General features: G+C 41.4%; 1 protein-coding gene across 9 annotated transcripts in view; it reads left to right on the top strand.

Moving 5' to 3' along the window:
• Positions 1-8340: 8340 nt before the first annotated feature.
• The window catches only part of PTBP3 (polypyrimidine tract binding protein 3), a 101934-nt gene continuing 91320 nt past the window's right edge, over positions 8341-18954 (top strand). For 2 of the 9 annotated variants that reach the window (XM_046657633.1, XM_046657632.1), the window contains exons 1-2: positions 8501-8630; positions 11567-11600. In XM_046657633.1, coding sequence (XP_046513589.1) covers positions 8623-8630; positions 11567-11600 — 42 coding nt within the window. In that variant the 5' untranslated portion in view covers positions 8501-8622. Of the gene's footprint in view, positions 8631-9223; positions 9331-11566; positions 11601-18954 lie in introns of those variants that run through there. The other 7 variants (XM_046657631.1, XM_046657629.1, XM_046657652.1 and 4 more) reach the window with 6 other exon arrangements.

The raw sequence follows: 18954 nt of genomic DNA, 5'->3' as shown, positions 1-18954 counted from the left end.
TTCCAATTTGTACTCAAATTAAGGAAAGCAGTGAGATTTGACAAGCATTTCCTCTAAATAGTAAATCAGTGCCATTTTTAGAAAGTAAGTGAAATGGTCCTAAAGGTCCAGCAGTAATCCGAAACCTGAAGAAATAACTACTAAAGACATAGGTGGACTTTGGAAAAACAGAGTAAACAAACAGTAACCATAAGATAAAAATTCTGTGACAGGCTAGATCTCCTAAAACTCTCAAAGTAAACCAAACCAAATCTTTTTTTTTTTTTTTGAGGAAGATTAGCCCTGAGCTAACATCTGCTGTCAATCCTCCTCTTTTTGCTGAGGAAGACTGGCCCTGAGCTAACATCTGTGCCCATCTTCCTCTACTTTCTATGTGGGACGCCTACCACAGCATGGCTTGCCAAGTGGTGCCATGTCCACACCCAGGATCCGGACCGGTGAACCCTGGGTCGCAGAAGCGGAACCTGAGAATTTAACTGCTGCGCCACCGGGCTGGCCCCTAGTTTATTGTTATATAAGAATCTAGTCTTATGTTTCTAAATATTTAACTGCCATTCTAAGAAAACTATTTTAGGGGCCAGCTGGTGGTGCAGTGGTTAAGCTTGCACGTCCCGCTTTGGTGGTTGGGGGTTCACTGGTTCGGATCCCGGGTGCAGACCTATGCACCACTTGTCAAGCCACTGCTGTGGCAGGCATCCCACATATAAGGTAGAGGAAAAAAGGCACAGATGTTAGCTCAGGGCCAGTCTTCCTCAGCAAAAAGAGGAGGATTGGCAGCAGATGTTAGCTCAGGGCTAATCTTCCTCAAAAAAAAAGAAAAGAAAAAGAAAGAAAACTATTTAAGTCAATGCTGAAGAGTATCTTTTTTTCTTTAAAAGCAGTCCAGAGCCAGCCCTGATGGCTGTGGGGGACTGAAATTGGCCACCCCAAGATATGTCTTTTCAGCATGAGGATTATTTTGGGCTGGTTACTTTTTGAAAAACTGCAGACAGGAAAGAAGCTCTGAAAAGTAGAATTTACTTACCCTTTGTTAAGAGACATTTACATTTGTAAAGGAAATCTCCATCTGTAAAGGTGTCTCCCTCTCTGTAGCAAGAAGAAGGAAGGATGACCTTATCTCTAGAAACTCTAAATCAATGTAGAAGGCAAGGACTTAAATCTGCATAATGACCATACTCTTGTTTACTGTGCGTTTTTGGTAACCTCCCATGATTGACTTCCCCCATCCCCAACATCTTCCTTTGTCTTTATCCGAGGGTGATATTTAAGGTGAGAGCTTCCGCCATTTTGGCAAGTTGCTCAGTTTGCCTGAGCCACTCACATGTATCCATGTTACAAAGCTTTGTTTAATTTTTTCCTGTTATTCTGTCTCATGTGAATTTAATTTGTTTACCAGCCAGAAGGACCCAGAGCAGGTAGAGGAAATGTCTTCCCCCCCTACACGGCCTAGTGGTTAAAGTTAGTGTGCTCTGCTTTGGTGGCCCAGGTTCCATTCCCAGGTGCAGAACTACACCACTCATCTGTCAGTAGCCATGCTGTGGCAGTGGCTCATACAGAAGAACCAGAACTTACAACTATACACAACTATGTACTGGGGCTTTGCAGGGGGGAAGGAAGAAAAAAGAAAGAAGATTGGCACAGATGTTAGCTTAGGGAGAATCTTTCCCTGCACAAAAAAAAAAAAAAAAAGTAGTCCAGAGGTGTAGGTTACGTGTGTATCCTTTAAAAAACTGTAGAGTTAAAATCTGTGTATTTCAATGTATGTAAATTTTTCCTAAAAAAATGGAAAACAAAAATTGAGTGGAGTGAAGAGTGGGTAAAGTCATAGATGAAACAAGAATGTCGGAATATTGATGTAGAGAGTCCTAGAGTAAGACTATCAGAAAACAATTGAGGAGAAAGAGAACTTCATAGACACTTAGGTTGCTCATAAGAAAAAGGAACAAGGAAGCAAGAATGTGAAGAGCAGGCAAGGCAAAAATTCTGTTATCATGTCTCAAGAAGTAGATGGCCTAATAGAAAGTCTGGAAAAGCACATTCTGTGGACTTCAATTAGTAAAAAAAAAAAAAGGTACTGGGAATATATTCTAATAGTCTACCTTGGGTTTAGCAAGAAACACATGCTTTAGTGCTTTAGACTAAGGGGTCCAACTCTTGGTGTAAGGGTTGCAGAAAAATCTTAACCGGCTACATCTATGATTCTCAAAGTTTGGCTCCCATACTATCAGCAGCGTCAGCATCACCTGGGAATCTGATAGAAATGCAAATGCTGGGGCCGGCCTGGTGGTGCAGCGGTTAAGTGTGCACATTCCACTTCGGCAGCCCGGGGTTTACTAGTTCGGATCCCGGGTGTGAACATGGCACCGCTTGGCAAGTCATGCTGTGGTAGGCATCCCACATATAAATTAGAGGAAGACAGGCACTGAAGTTCACTCAGGGCCAGTCTTCCTCAGCAAAAAGAGGAGGATTGGTGGTGGATGTTAGCTCAGGGCTAATCTTCCTGGGAAAAAAAAAATTGAAATAAAAAACAAATACAGAATATGAATCCAAATTTTTCACTATTAGATTCAATAGAAATAATATTTCTCTGTCAAATTGCTCTGAAAGTTTCTAGACACTTATTCTCATATTCCATTCTTTTCTTGTTAGGGACTAGTAGTGTTTGTAAACCAGCACCATTCCACAGTCCAAACTAAATAAATGATTCTCAAATTATGTTCTTAAGGAATTCTACTGCTTTGTAAGCTAAAAATTGTAATACAAAATAATAATTAGTAATAAGCATAAGCATATTGAGCACTTACCATGTGCTAAACACCATTTTAAGTACTTTTCATTTATTGATTCATTTAAACCTCCCCAAAAGCTATTAGATAAGTAGTTATCAGCCCCTCTTTCCAGTTCAGGAAGTTGAAGCACAGAAAGGTTAAATATCTTGTCCCAATTCACACATTTAGCAAGTGATGGTCCATAGAAACATTCTGACAAATCAGGAAATAGGGGTTTAGGAGTGGCGGTGATGCAAACGAGGGAACTCATGGGGTGGGGATTGAGGGTTGTTAGGGGGATGTGGCAGTAGTGCCTCCTTCACTCCCACACCTGGTGTCGTCTCCTGAAGAGGGACAGACTGGAACATTCTAGAACAAGTGGGTGAGTCCTCTACCGTGTCTGTTTACTGTTAAGAGGAAATGTCTATCTTATCGGAAACTCACTAATATTGACCTCAAAGAGGTCACATTACTGAGGATCTTGGCATCATTGTCATCTGACACAAATGATGGCCAAGCCCTTCATGCCAAACCTGTCTGCTCTAGCCACACGATGCAGGTAGGTGTCAGGATCCTCGGGCATGTTGTAGTTAAAGGCAATGTTCACCCTCGAGATGTTTATGCCTCAGCTGAATAAGTTGGGAGCCACAAGAATTCATTGTTGAAAATCTTTAAACTGCTGATAAGGAGGTAAGCCTTCCCTCCTGGGGCGTCTGACAGTGGATGGCAAGGGCTGGGAAGTTCTGCTCCAGCAGGAGCTGAGCCAGGGCAATGCAACGCTGCGCAGACTTCACAAAGATTTAAGATTCTAAACTAGCTAGTCTGGCTCTAGATCACAATCTTAACTACTATACAGTACTATTCATTTTATTCCCTAGGCAGAGGTGTTCCACTACTTAACTCAAATAGTGCCCTTTTTATAGTTCTTTGATAAATAAGGTCAGTGAAGAGAACTGGCTCTCTTTTTGTGGGCGTGGGAGTCTCAGCTTGAAATTAAGCAGGATCAAATATACTTAAGCATATCTGAAGAAGTGTGACGACCTCTGTTTCCTAGAGATCTACTTCTAAGTGGGGCCAAGGAAACTCCTAGGTAAGAACCTACCCTCAGGGTAGAGAGTGGGGTGCACCAGTCTTAAGGACAAAAGGTCAGTGCTTAAGCGGGATGATGGTTCTTAGAATAGTGAAAAGGCAGGGAGGGCAACTTGCTTTAACTATACTCAGTTTTCTATTTGCAAAAGCAGTTAGATAACGCGTTACTAAAACCCACCCTATAGATAACATCTCTGACACTTGGGTCACTATGCTAATGGGTGCTTGCATTTTTCAGGAACCAAGATTCAACTCCCTGTTCAGTTCAGGCTGGTTAAGATGACCTATTCACCAGCTGGGCCTGTGCAGATGACCACTCCGTGATCCTTTGACATCAAACAGCCAAAAACTCCACCCTCAGATCATGGTGACATTGCCATTTTGTGAACAGGTGCCCTGCGAAGAGCCGTGAAGCTTGACTACGCTCGCAAAGATCATCAATTACCTCACTTCTCCTTACCTCCAATCATGTATTCCCACACTTCAGACGGCCCTGCCCTTTATCTCGTAAATCTCCCTAATCCTCAATTTTGGGGGAGGTGGATTTGAGATTGCTTCTCTTGTCTCCTTGCTTGGATGCCTTGTGATTAAATCCTTTCTCATTGCAAATTCATCATCTTGGTGATTGGTATATTTGTGCAGCCGGCAAAACAAACCTGATTTGGTCACAAGAGTGTACTGATTGTCACTCGGTTTGCTCTCTGGCCTAGCCCCACAGACTTCTGCCTAAAGCCTTAAGGATTTTCTGTGAATACAAATGGAAAGGGCGGTCTCATTAAAAACTTTTGGAGACACTGGGACTTAGGTATGCCGAAGTATGACAAAAAGACAGGGGAAAGGAATTCTTCCCGGTTCAGAAAAGTGCTCCAGAAAAGCCAATGCAACTTTGACTTGAGCTGGCAACTCTGAGGACAAGAGATTTTCACCCATTGAGGTATATGGGGTAACCATTCTGATTCGGCTTAAACTAAAGCAGCCTGACTTACGCCTATCAGACATACCTCATACATCCATTTTAACCATTAAAGTAAAGAATGCACTCAAGATAAGAATGCATACTTCCCCTCCTACGCCCAACTGGTAATTTGGTAATGCCCTTATTAGTCCCTTTCCTAAGGTCAGGGTCACGTTGACCTGTTGATGTGCAACTGAATACCTCTTTGAAACTTAGATGAATATGTATCCTGGGCATGTTTAATGTATGTTCTTTGTCCTAAAAAGGTATAAGATTGTACTGAAAACCATGCCTTTCCGAACGCTTTTTTCCTTTGTGGAAATTGCCTTCCAGGGTCATAATCCTCACCCTGGCTCAAGTAAAATTCAATTTCTCTCTCTCATCTACAGAACGGTTATTGGTTATTTTGCGTGGACACCTTCTGTAGGACAGTGACAGGAGACAGCATGTGCAGCGCAAACTTTGGAGTCCTCTGAACCAGGCACTGATCTTGTCAGGAGCTTCACAGGGACATGATTATTACATCAGGGTCAGGCACAGGATGAGGAAAATGCACGTGACTCATGGTGGCAGAGAGGTCATGAGTATGTAGGAGACACTTTCAAGCCTCCTCTTCAAATAGTTGGAAAGGACTTCGAAGGCTCATAATTCAACAAATTGGGCAGAGTGTGTCAGACCCAGTATGTGTCAGCTATTATAACCTAGTCTGACTACTAAGGTGATACAGCCTGAAAAATAGGAATTATACTCCCACACACTTTTCTTAAGCCTTTGAAGTTTGATATTGCTTAACTATTGAACAAATAGCAACGAGTATTAAGGGAACACTCTGTAAGATTTCTTTTTTTTAATTAGTGTTTTATTTTGAAGTAATTATAGATTCACAGTAAGTTTAAAAAGTAGTACAAAGAAGTCTTGTGTACTCTTCACCCAGTTTCCCCCAATGGTAACATCTTAATAACTATAAGAAAACCAGGAAATGGACATTAATATTAGTACAATCCACAAATCTTATTCAGATTTTGTCAGTTTCATATGTAGTTGTGTCTAAAGTTCTATGCAGTTTTATCATGTGTGGATTTGTATAACCAACCCCATAATCAAGATAGAGAACTGTTCCATCACCACAAACATCCCTCTTGCAACTCTGTTTTAGTCACACCCATGGCCTTCTCTCTCCATACCCTCCCACCCGGTTCCTAACCCCTGGCAACCACTAATCTGTTCTCCGTCTCTATAATTTTGTCATTTTGAGAATGTTATATAAATGGAATCACACAGTATCTAAACTTTTGAGTTTAGCTTTTTTCGCTCAGTATAATTTCAGATGTTTCCATTTTAGGGAATGTTGTTAATGATTATGATTTTGTATTTGTCAAGGGATAAAATGATATTAAACCATCCACCTCCCAGATTCACCTAATGGCTGGTCTTATTTCTGACCTATATTGGCATCTTTGTATTACTTTTTTTTCCTTTAATTTGTTTATTTTTGGATGTACATGTGTATTCCTTTTATATCTTAAGAAGTCTTACCTGTGAACACAAAGGGTAATGTTGGTTAAATGTTAACTATCAGCGCATAATAGAACTCCTTAGGGCTAATGTTCAAAGGTTACATTTTCTCCAAACATAATAATAGCAGGTGGGGGGGTGTCTCTTATCAGATGAAAATGTTTCAGGGGAATTTCTAAGACCAATTTTCTAACACAAGGAAGGTAAAATGTTGGAAAATTCACAAACCAAATTATTCTGTCTTACTTTTCAAAAGTATACAGCAATTAGCAAATCGAGAATGTGTTACCATCTTCACCATTAAGAAGCCAGTGTACAGAATATAAAGTTCTCATAACAAGCCAGGTCGCATGGGTGACATCTGATCATTCCAGAAACTCAGAAACTTTTGCTGAAATTATAGAAGGCCATGGTTTTCCCCATGCTTATCGACTATGGGAATACCTAAGATTTTAAAAATGGTCCTAGGGGCCGGCCGGGTGGTGCAGCAGTTAAGTGCACACGTTCCGCTTTGGCGGCCCAGGGTTCACAGGTTCAGATCCCAGGTGCGGACATGGCACCGCTTGGCAAGCCATGCTGTGGTAGGCATCCCACATATAAAGTAGAGGAAGATGGGCACGGATGTTAGCTCAGGGCCAGTCTTCCTCAGCAAAAAAACAAGAGGAGGATTGGCAGCAGATGTTAGCTCAGGGCTAATCTTCCTCAAAAAAAAAAAAAAAAACCCAAAATATATTTGACCTTTTGGAAAGAGGGATTGAGGTTAGACACAGTACTTTAAAAATGGCCTCCTTGAGTAGGATATCAGAGCTATTTGAAAATTGTTTTTTGCCAATAAATAAATAATAAATAAACTGACCGAGGAATCCATTCATCCATGAAGGCTGGAACCTGATTTTCTTGTGTATCCGGGAGAGCACTTGGCACATAGTAAACACTCAACAAATACTGATTGCATGACGGATGAACTGACAGTTTAAATCTTTTCAGAAGCACTCACTTATTTAAAAGCAGGGTATTAGCAAGGATAGATGACTAAGTTCTTGCTACTCGCTTTTCAAAAGAGGGCCTGAGGAGGTGCAGCCCCTCTTTCTACTCAGGAGATTAAGAATTCGGTTGTTTAGTGGCTCACGCTTTGGTGATCTGCGAATTGAAAATCAATTTCAAAACCAGACAGAATATAAAAGGGAAAAAAGCAAGCGAGTTGCCACTAGTTAAAATTTTGCTCAGACCAGAGGAAATTGCTCTAGAGGCTGTGAAATTGTCGGCAAATCACTCTATTCGTGTCTAAATTTTCACCTGAAAAACGGGAATCAGTCCCTCGTAGGTTTCTGGTTTTGTGTTTTTACACGGAGGAAAGTGGAAACTTTTATAAAATATAGCGGCCACTCCATACTACGCAATGAACGCTTCATGTAAATTCAATTCCAGACTGTCGGGTCGAAAAGCACGCAGAGACTAAAACTGTCGAAAAATTTCACTGCCCTCAAGTTCGGGGCAATCTCTTTGACCTCACTCGTCGTCATCCCAACCACACCTATCGGGCCGGTGCGCGTCCCGGAGGATGCCTCCCAGCCCCCGGGCGGGCGACCGGCGGGTCCCGCGCCGGCTGGAGCTGGCCGCCGCCCGAGAGTCCCGAGTCCGGACTTCCTTGCGCTGCAGGACGCGGAGCTCCGAAGACTGTGCACAGCCCGCCTCTGGCCTCCGCGCTCGGGGCCGAGCCACCGACAGCCTCCTCCACGCCGGGAAATCCCGCCGCCGCGCTGCGGTCCTCCCGGGACGCTCCTGCCTACTCTCCCGAGTCGGGTTCCCCACGCCTTTCCCGCCGGTAGGGGGAGGTGTCCAAGCTAGGCCGCCCGGGGCGGAGGAGCCGGAAGGCCCGCGGAGCCCGCGGGAGGGAGGGCGGGCGGGGCGGCGAAGCGGGAAGCACAAGGCGCGCGCTCCCGCGAAGGCAGGCGGAGGCGGGGGCGGAGTCTCGGGGCGCCCGCAGGAAGAGGGCGCCCTGGAGCCGAGCCGGAGGGCGGCGGGGGGCGGGGCCGAGGGAGGGCGGCGACGCCGAGGGGCGGGGCGCGGCGAGGCGGGGACGCGCTCGCGGGGTGGGGAAGGCGGGGGCGCGGCGGTGGCGGGAGCGTCCCTGGTCTCCGCCCCTGCTTCCCACTCTCCTTCCACCTCCGACCGGCCGGGGCTCCGGAGAGGCGCCGCTTGCCGGTCCCCGGAGCCGCCCTGCTGCCGCCGCCCCCTCCCTCCGCTTGCGGGGAGCCCGTCAGTCCCTGCACCTTGCGCTCCTCCGTCTGGGCCATGGATGGGTAAGTGTTCGGCGGCGCAGCAGCCGCGCCGGGCTGCGCTGGCCCCGCTTCCTTTCGCTCTCGGCCCGACCCGCCGAGGCCGGGGAGCCGTGCGCGGCGCCGGCGGCCCGAGGAGCGGCCCCGGTCGGGCCCGACGGCGGGGCTTCCGGGAGCCTCCTCGGGGAGCTCCGAGTCGCGGAGGGGCGGCCCGCCGCAGCGTCTCCTGCCCCCACGGGGCGCCCCGGTGCCGTCCGCCCCTTCGCACTCTCGCCCGGGGCAGCGGAGGGTGCAGCTCCCGGGGCCGCCCTCCGCGCCGAGAGTCGGGGGAAGCCGGCCCGGCCTCCCGACACTTCCTCTCAGAAAATGGTGCGCGGCGCTGGGGGAGGCGGGGGCGGAGGCGGCGCTCGGGGCGGGCGTCCTCCCGCTCGGGGAGTTGCTGTTTACCGGCGAGGTGGGGCGAGCGCTGGAGCTTCCCCTGGCGGGGAGGCGAGCGGCCGCCGAGTGGCGGGTGCACGCGCCTGGACACGTCTGGGCGGCGACCTGGTCCCGCAGCCAGGCCCCACGCGGGGGCTCGGCGTGCGGGGGACCGGCCGGGTCTCCGGATGTGTGTGCTGTGAGCCGTGTTAACGATGTGTGTGCGCCAGGCGTCTGGACTCGGTGACCCTGGACGCCGCTACCCCCTTGCACCCCCCCCAGAGAAACTTGGTGAATTCCCTGCCGTGTACGTAAAATATTGTATAAGTGCAATTCTCAAACGTTCTAAAAGTTGATGAGGTCCGTGAGCAAAGTAAAGAGATTTGGAATCACCGGTGTAAATATTTCTCTGGGGACCCAGGGATATGGGGTGGGACCTGACAGATATTTAAATGATAAAGGAAGCTACTAGGTTAGAATCTTCAGGAGTTAATGGAAGGTCGTGGTGTGTGTACATTCAAGTTGTTTTTTTTTTTTTTTTTACAAAATCTCCAACTCTGGTAGAGCCCGCAGATCCACTCATTTATTTTAATTAGGCATTTGGCCTTTTACTTGCTTTTGATGACAAGATTTGTGTAAACCTCTTGGTTGTAGAATATATGGGATTTGCTTGAACAGTAGAAGCCGTGTACATGGTGCCCTATAGTTGATGTTTGTTGTCATGCTGTGGAAAGACGATGGACTCTTCCAGCAATTTTGCCTCCCTTGGATTTCATTTTCCTGGTTTCATCATAAGTCTGTGTGATATATTGGTTTAACTCATTTGAATGCAGATTGCACACTGCTCCAGACATTAGACAAAGTGCAACTTTAGATTTCATTTATGGTTGTGATGTTCTTTAAAGTATTTTTTTTATTTAACTGAAGCTATTTTTATTGTTTAATTGAAGCTTCTCTGAGAGCATTGTTGAGAACTCATTTCACATCTCTTTCTTCAATTACACTGTGTGTGGGGGGGAAATTTTACTATTTTAATTATTTGTGTAATTATGCCAATATTTCAGTTCAGGAAAGCTGTGAAATTAGTGTTTCATTATGTGTTGTGAATTGTCATTAGATGGTTTGACTGGAGATGCGGAAGCAGGCTAGCTTTTTATATTGGAAAATTGATAGTGATGATAAAGAGGGTTCTTGGGTCATGGGTCTTGGGTTTGAACTCTTGGACAACTGTGAAGTGCGGACTTAATCTTGGATAGTGTTTAAGAAGTTAAGTCTTCACTCCGTATGTGGCTTTAAAGCTAAGAATGAGTTTATTGGTTTAAATGTGTGGGTCAGTAAGACAGATACTGGAAGGTAAGTTCATTTGGGAGTTCAGATAGGAGCACTGTTTGCTCTTTGCAACAGGACCAATACTATAGTATATTACACAATCTTGTTTTTTTATGCACAGTTATTTATCATATTTAAATTTCAAATTTCAAAAGTCTATAAGGAAAAATAAAAAATCTACGTGTTTATTGTTTAAAACAGTTAAAATTGCCTCAAACAATTCAGAGTAATAAATTTGTTGATTTTTCTTAAGTAATGGTGACATTATAGTTTATTAACAATATGTAGAATTTAGTTATAGCGTTCTTTTAGGAGATATGGAGACAAACTTAATTAAAGACAATTTCTTTGGGGTTAGAGATGGATTTTTGTTTGGCAGAACTTTATAGGGGTTTTTACACCTTGGCGTTAAGGGATGTGGTTTTGAACACGGTGAATATTTCCTTTCAGGAGGCTAATTAAATTTCTCCATTTTCCCACAGCTTGAGAAAGGTCCTCTTTCGTTATTTTGAATAGTTAAAAAACAAACAACAAATCCCCAGTCAACACATCTTTCTAGTTCCTCCTCAACTACCAGCTGTCTTTTGTGTGTGTATGTGTGTTCATTCCTCCTGAGATAGTTTATACTTAAACACAGTTTTGATGTGGTAGAATTTGTTTAAAAAGAAAATCTTTGAAAATTTTGATATCCGAAATTTGATGTTTGTATTTATTTTAGTTCTGAGAGACTATCTTAGCTATATTTTGGTGAGCTGTTTTGGGGGGTAGTTGCAAATTTGCAGGAGACCTTCTATTTCTGTAAAATCCGCTTGCTGGTTTTATTTCATTTAAACTTTAAACATGATAATTTGTACCAGTGATTTAAAAGAGTGAACTTGAGTGATTTAAGTTTTGGTTTAGATTTGTTAAATAGATGTAATGGATAAACACGTAGCTACTCATTTTATTGAAACACAACTGTATTTTTCTAGATACCGAAAGAGAATTTGAATTGTTTCTTACATTGCTGTCAAAGCTTTGCTTCTACGCTCTGCTGTTGCTAGACTGTCCCGTCACCTTTCTTTGTGTAAACGTGTCACAACTCATCACATTCTTATTTTTATTATTTGTTATTATAATGCTTTTTCTTTTTTCTTTAATCTTATTATCCTGTCTGTTAAAAACTTGTTCTCTAACTTTGTTTTCCATTTTCTCTTTTTACTTTTTCCATACAGTGTTGTTACAGATCTTATAGCAGTCGGTTTAAAGGTAGGAATCTTTTACTCTCCTTTCATAATAAGCATTTTTAAATCTTAGTTTTGGCGGTTTTTTTCCAATGGTGAAATCATCTCACCTGTTCATAAAGTTATGTTTTACTGTGTGACAATAATCTTTCATTTTTATTTAGCTCCGAAATAAGTAGACGTGTAGCTAATTTGGGATTTTATATATTTGTAAGGAGGGGCTACAGTAGTATCTTGTATTTAAAATGTGAACGAAAAGTTTAGCCCAGAGTTTTACTTGAACTGTCAGGGTGTGTGGTTTTGTTTTGTTTTGTTTTAGTATTTAAATGTAACCTAGGCTCAGATTTACTTTTCTATCATGTCCTTTCGTACATCTTCTCTTGGATGTGATTATGAGTAATAAAATAACAGCAGCTAAAGTTTCTTCATTGCTAGTGTGTGCCTTCTGCTTTCCATTATTTTCACTAATTATTATAACAGTCCTTCAGGGTAGGTATTAATATTCCCATTTTAGAGATGAAAAAATAGGTTCAGAAAGTTTGTGTTCAAGGTGTCGTTCACCAGAGTTCAAACCCATGTCTTCTTGGTTGCAGAGCCTGACTCTTCTTTTCATTATACCTAGCTGCCAGTAAATGAGGGTTCTGTCCAAAAGGTGAACAGTAGGCGAGCTGGATAATTAATATTTTACAGTAGCGATTCTTCTAAGTTATGTCATTTCAGTTTTATCAAAATCTTCTCATTTATTGGATTCTAAAATCAAGTTAACAGTGTTCATCAATATGAGGCTTTTAAAATATAAATGGGTGTTTTAAAATTTCCTTTAGCAATTTGGTATTTGATAGAGCTGAAGTGAGAACCTAGTTCTAGAGGCCACTTAACAGTTCAGATTACTGTGGGAAATGAAAAGAAATAATTCATGTTTATATGTATTTTATGTAAAGTTACCACCACTTTCTGTCCATTGGCTCTTCTTGCTAGCGCTTTCAGCACTTTTGTGTATCTGCACTTACTGTTGCTCATATCCGTAAGATTCTTAAACAAATAAGCATAAATACAGCAAACAGCATTTGACGCTAAGAGAATAGTCTGTGTTCTAGATTAGCATAATTGGGAACTACTACTTTTTGAAGTTGGGTGGAGTTAGCTTGCTTTGGCAAACTTTGAACATACTTTATGAGCTTAAAATAAATGGAGGAGCCTCTTGTGAGATATGCTTTTTTTTTTGGAGAGACTTAAATCAATTTCTCATTTGAGAATGATACTCAGATTAGAAACTGCAGGCTCACAGGTAGGGTCACTTTGGTGTCTCTGTAGGTGCCCATGAGGGAAGGGAATTTAAAGTGAATGTTGATTTGGTCTTAGCAGAAATGTAATTTGTGATTCTACAGTTTATCTGGGAAAAATGAATATGTGAGACATTTAAAAAACTTACCGTTTTGGAGTTGAGGAATTATGCTTGAAGGACTGTTATGCCTGTTTTATTGTGGGGAAAAACATATCTTGGTGATAAATACAAGAAAAATTTAAATGTTAGGCACAGGAACCAGATTTGAATACACGATTTGGATTTCTGACTACCTGTTTGCAGCAAGCACTTTGAAAACAAAGATCAGATTCTACTTTGAAGAAAGGATAAGCTGATTAGTTGATTCACGAGGCAATCTATGTTTTTATAGATCTAAATACTAGAAATGTCTGTAAAATTACTCATTATGTGTAGAAATTTCTCGTAAGATTTTTCTGCTTCTTCCTTGGATCCCATCCAAGGAAGTTTAGTTACCAAGTAATAGGCCAGTAAGGCCCATGTTTTGTCTAGATTGTGTAAACCAAAATTAGCAAATTTAAAAAAGTCAAGAATGTCAGTTACTTATCTTCCTCGGTTTGCTGTCTGAATGTGATGACACAACAAATAGTTTTAGCCAGTGGCAAGAATGGATTTCAAGTTATGCTCCGTAAGTTGCTTTCCTGGATTCAGAAAGTATGGATTTCATTTTTAAAGAATTAAAAATACCCTTAAGTATGAAATCCATTATTTTAGAGAAAGAAAGCTGAATTTTTTTTTTTTTTGAGGAAGATTAGCCCTGAGCTAACTGCTGCCAATCCTCTTTTTGCTGAGGAAGACTGGCCCTGAGCTAACATCTGTGCCCATCTTCCTCTCCTTTATATGTGGGACACCTACCACAGCATGGCCAAGCCGGGATCTGAACTGGCGAACCCTGGGCCGCTGAGAAGCGGAATGTGTGCACTTCCACCGCTGTGCCACTGGGATGGCCCCTGAATTGTTTTTAGAGATTAAGTGACTCACTAGAACGTGTCATGAGGGCAGGGATTTTGATCTTTGCTTCACTAGTGTGTTTCCAGCGTCTGGCACATAAACTCTCAGAAATACCTGATGAATGGATGTATGCCAAATGGTCACACAACTGGTTAGGTGGCAAACTGGTACTGGAACCCAAGCCTTCTAATTTTGCTAGTGTTTCTTCTATTAGGTATATACCATGGTGAGAGAGAATTAAATTCATTTTTTAGATTGGAATTTTCTTCAAGACAGGTAAACATTTTCAGGCAGTTGGGGCTATATCATGTTTGAGATTTACTTATACCTGGTCATATACCCTGGATGTTCCATGTAGGATATCAGTTTTCGAGCCTTGCCTAAGTTAGGCAAGAAAATTAGCTTTTGGTACTTTTCGTGAAATACTTGTTTTATTTCCTCATGTTATTTCGTATTTTGAAATGCCTTTAAAAACAGTGAAAAGTGATTGCTATCCTTAATTTTCAATTCTTTTAGATGAAGAACCAACCAGGTGATTATGAGTGATACTGGGCATGTTTCAAGAACTTTGTTATACCAGATAAAGTGTCAGCATTGTGGGTAACATAGCTTTTTAAGTGTGTACCTAAGTGTATTTTAAATTTCCAGCTTATGCTTTAATTATTACTAGCTAGTTTATCTTAAACTGGAATTTTCCTATTTTTTTTTCAAAATATTACAGTAGCTATTAAAATCAAAGATTTTTAAAAATGATAATCTATATTAAATATGCTTAAGTCTTTTTTGGGTTATTTTCCTATTTTACGTGATTAGATGAACGTAGAAAAAGCCACATGTTTAGGAAGGACTATAATTGGCTTCTAGTAATTACAGCGTGCGACTATATAGGAAAGAACAATACAGCATATTTAAATTAATTTTGAAGATAGATTTTCTATTTGTTTGACCGAGGGTTAGCAAACTACAGCCTGTGGACCAAATCCTACTTGCCACTTGTTTTTGTAAATAGTTCTGTTGGAACACAGCCACGCTCATTCATTTCCATATTGTCTGGCTGCTTTCACGGGACAGTGGCGGGATTGAGTAGTTTAGCAGAGACCATATGCTACAAAGCCTAAAATATTTACTTTCTGGCCCTTTGCAGAAAAAGTTTGCCTGCTGCTGTGCTTGAACTATAGAAAATATAGAAGGCCTTTGTGGGAAATCTTTTCTCTTTTAAACTGAGCTGTAATTTACATGGAGTAAAATGCACAGGTCTTATAGTACAATAAATTTTGACAGATGTGTCCACCTGTGTTTCCTACTCCCAAGTCAAGATAGTAGTACATCCATCCAAAATGTTCCCCGTTGCCTTTTTCTAGACCCAATCTAGGCAACTGTTCTGATTTCTGTCACCATAGATTAATTTTCCCTGTTTCTTAACTTCATATAAATGGAGTAGAATATTCATACTTAATATATACAATGTAAACTCTTTGATGTCTAGCTTCTTTTACTCAGCAAAATGATTTTTAGATTCATCTGTGTTGCATGTATCAGTCATTCGTTTTTTTTATTTCTGAGAGTACTCCATTGTGTGACTATATCACAGTATTTAAAAATCCCTTGTCGTGTTGATGGACATTTGGATTCTTTCCAGATCTGGGCTGTTATGAATAAAGCTACTATAAACATTTGTATGTATCTTTGAGTAGATGTATGTTTTATTCTACACTATACCTAGGAGTAGAATTGGATATTTGTATGTTTAACTTTGTAAGAAACTATCACATTGTTTTGCAAAATGTTGTACCACTTTGCTCTCTGGCAAGCTTTGTATTAGAGTTCAGGTTGTCCCACATCCTTGTCAACACCTGGTATTGCGGGTTTTTACTTTTAGCCATTCTAGTGGTTGTGATTAGAATGGCTAGTAGTATCTCGTTGTTTTAATTTGCATTGATGTGATGACTGGTGGTGGTGGGTACCTTTTCATGTGCTTATTAGCCATTCACTCACCTTTTGTGAATATCTATTGAGTCTTTTGCCTGTTCTCTTATAGTGGGTTACTTGTAGACAGCATATAGTTAGGTCTTTTTTTTAATCCACTCTGACAATCTCTGTCTTTTAATTGGTATGTAGACCATTCACACTTTAAGGGATGATTAATTTAGTTGGATTAATATCTACCTTGTTCATAACTGTTTTTTATTCATTGGCTTGTTCGTTGTTTTTATTTTCTTGCTCTCATTTTTTGACTTCTCTGGTTTTAATTGTGCATTTTGTATGATTCCATTTATCTCCTCTCTTAGAATATTAATTGTCCTTCCCTTAAACATTTTTTATTGGTTGACCTATAAGGGAGTGAGGGGATTGGTTCCAAGACCCCCAAGGATACCAAAATCTGCAGATGCTCAAGTCTCATATAAAATAGTGTAGTATTTACTACAGATAACCTATGCAGATCCTCTCACATACTTTAAATCATCTCTGGATTACTTATAATACCAAATACACTGTAAATGCTGTGTAGGTAGTTGTTATACTGTATTGTTTAGGGAATAATGAGAAGAAAAGAAAGTCTGTACCCGTTCAGTACAGATGGAACCTTCATAGGCCTTTTGATCTGCAGTTGCTTGAATTTTCAGGTGCAGAACCTGTGGATACAGAGGGCCAACTGTACACATTTACAGTTCATCTCAGTCCACCTTCAAATTACACTATACTGTTTCATGTGTAGTGCAGGCACCTTCTAACAGAGCATTCCCAATTTTTCCTTCCTGCCTTATGACATTGTCACCTTTCATTTCACTTAACCATATGCAATAATAACCCCATACATTGTTAGAATTCTTTAAGTAAACAGTTGTTTTTTAGATCAATTAAGAATTAGAACTATAAAATACTTTATTTTGCTTTCATTTATTCCTTCTCCAACGGTCTTCCTTTCCTTATGTGGATCCAAGTTTCTGATCTATATAATTTCCCTTTTCCCCAAAGAACTTCTTTTAACATTTCTTGTAGGGCAGGTGTACTGACAATAAATTCCCTTGGTTTTTATCTGAGAAAGTCTTTATTTCTCCTTTACTTTTTTTGAGGAAGATTAGCCCTGAAGTAACATCTGCTGCCAATCTTCCTCTGATTTTTGTATGTGGGTCACTGCCACAACATGGCCTGATGAGTGGTGTAGGACTCCGCCTAGGATCCAAAACCATGAACCTGGGCCGCCACAGCAGAGCATTCTGAACTTAACCACTATGCCATGGGACTGGCTCCTCCTTTACTTTTGGAGGATACTTTTCATATAGAATTCTAGGTTGGCGCTGGCTGAGTGGTTAAGTTCGCATGCTCCACTTCAGTGACCTGGGCTTTCACCAGTTTGGATCCCAGGTGCAGACATGGCACCGCTCATGAGGCCATGCTGCGGCGGCATCCCACATGGCACAACCAGAGGCACTCACAATTAGGATATACAACTATGTATTGGGGGGCTTTGGGGAGAAGGAAAAAAAAAGAATTTTAGGTTGGTGGGTTTTTTCCCCTTAACATTTTAAATATTTCACTCTACTTTCTCCTTGCTTGCGTGGTTTCTCATGAGAAAGAAACATCTGCAATTCTTACCCTTAGTCCTCTGTAGGTAAGGTGTTTTTTCCCTCTGGTTTTTTCAACTTTTTCTCTTTGTCTTTGGTTTTCTGCAGTTTGAATGATAAGCTGAGTTGTACATTTTTTGGTATTACCCTGCTTGTTGTCCTCTGATCTTCCTGGATCTAGGTTTGATCTCTATCATTAATCATGGAAATTTCTTGGCAATTATTACTTTCAAATGTTTCTTCTGTTCCATTTTCTCTTTTTCTCTCCCCCCCCCCCCCCCCCCCCCATTTTTCTCTTTGCATTTTAGTTTGGGAAGTTTCTACTGAAATATCTTCAAACTCGTTAATTCTTTCCTCAGCTGTCTGCAGTCTGCTAATGAACCTATCAAAAGCATTCTTTGTTTTTCTAACAGTGCTTTTGATTTCTATCATATCCTTTTGATTATTTTTTAGAGTTTCCATCTCTTTGCTTACATTATCCATTTTTCTTGCATGTGATGTACTTTTCCCATTGGAACCTTTAACATATAGATCATAATAATAATAATAATAATTATTATTATTATTTTTTGAGGAAGATTAGCCCAGAGCTAACTACTGCCAATCCTCCTCTTTTTGCTGAGGAAGACTGGCCCTGAGCTAACATCTGTGCCCATCTTCCTCTACTTTATATGTGGGACGCCTACCACAGCATGGCTTTTGCCAAGTGGTGCCATGTCCGAACCCGGGATCCGAACCAGCGAACCCTGGGCTGCCGAGAAGCAGAATGTGCGCACTTAACCGTTGTGCCACTGGGCCAGCCCCCAATCATAGTTGTTTTAAACCACTGTCTGATAATTTCAAAATCTGTGTCTTATCTGAGTCTGGTTTTGATGTTCGTTGTGTCTTGTTAGTCTATGTTTTCCCTTCCCTTTTAACATGCCTTCTAATTTTCTGTTGAAAGCCTGACATGACGTATCAGAGAGTAGGAACTGAGGAAAGAGGCCTTTAAGTGTGAGGTTTTATGTTATTCTTGTTAGGAGCTGGGCTGTGTTTAATGTTTGCTGTAGCTGTTGGTGCCAGAGGTTTCAAAATCAACTATTGTCCTTTTTTGTGTATGTCTCCTCAGAGACTGAGCCTTGCAGCTTTTTTTCAGCTGTAATCCATTGCTTATACTGGAGACCTTTGATGTGGTGGTGTCAAAGATAAACAAAGCCAGACACTGTTAAAGTGCTAAGAACAGATTTTAATCGGTAATAACTATTGCAGTAGGGGAAAGAGTACATCATGAATTGAACTCTACTTTGGTTTGTAGAGCTAACTGGGCATTTTAAAGGGAGAACAAGTTTAAAGGGAGAGTTTGCTCCATGACCTCGGTTCTCTGATGGGTCCAAGAATAGCCATTGTCTTTTAGTTTGTTCAGTGTTTTTGTTTTGTGAGGATAGAAGTGACAACTTCCAAGCTCTTTACTGACCTGGAAATCTTTCTTACCTGTTCTTTGAAATAGGGTTCATGTGTTTGTTATTGAGTTGTAAGGGTGCTTTATATATCCTTGAAAT

The sequence above is a fragment of the Equus quagga genome, chromosome 1 (genome assembly GCF_021613505.1).
Source record: "Equus quagga isolate Etosha38 chromosome 1, UCLA_HA_Equagga_1.0, whole genome shotgun sequence".
NCBI lineage: Eukaryota > Metazoa > Chordata > Mammalia > Perissodactyla > Equidae > Equus > Equus quagga.
This window is presented reverse-complemented; position numbering and strand designations above follow the sequence as displayed.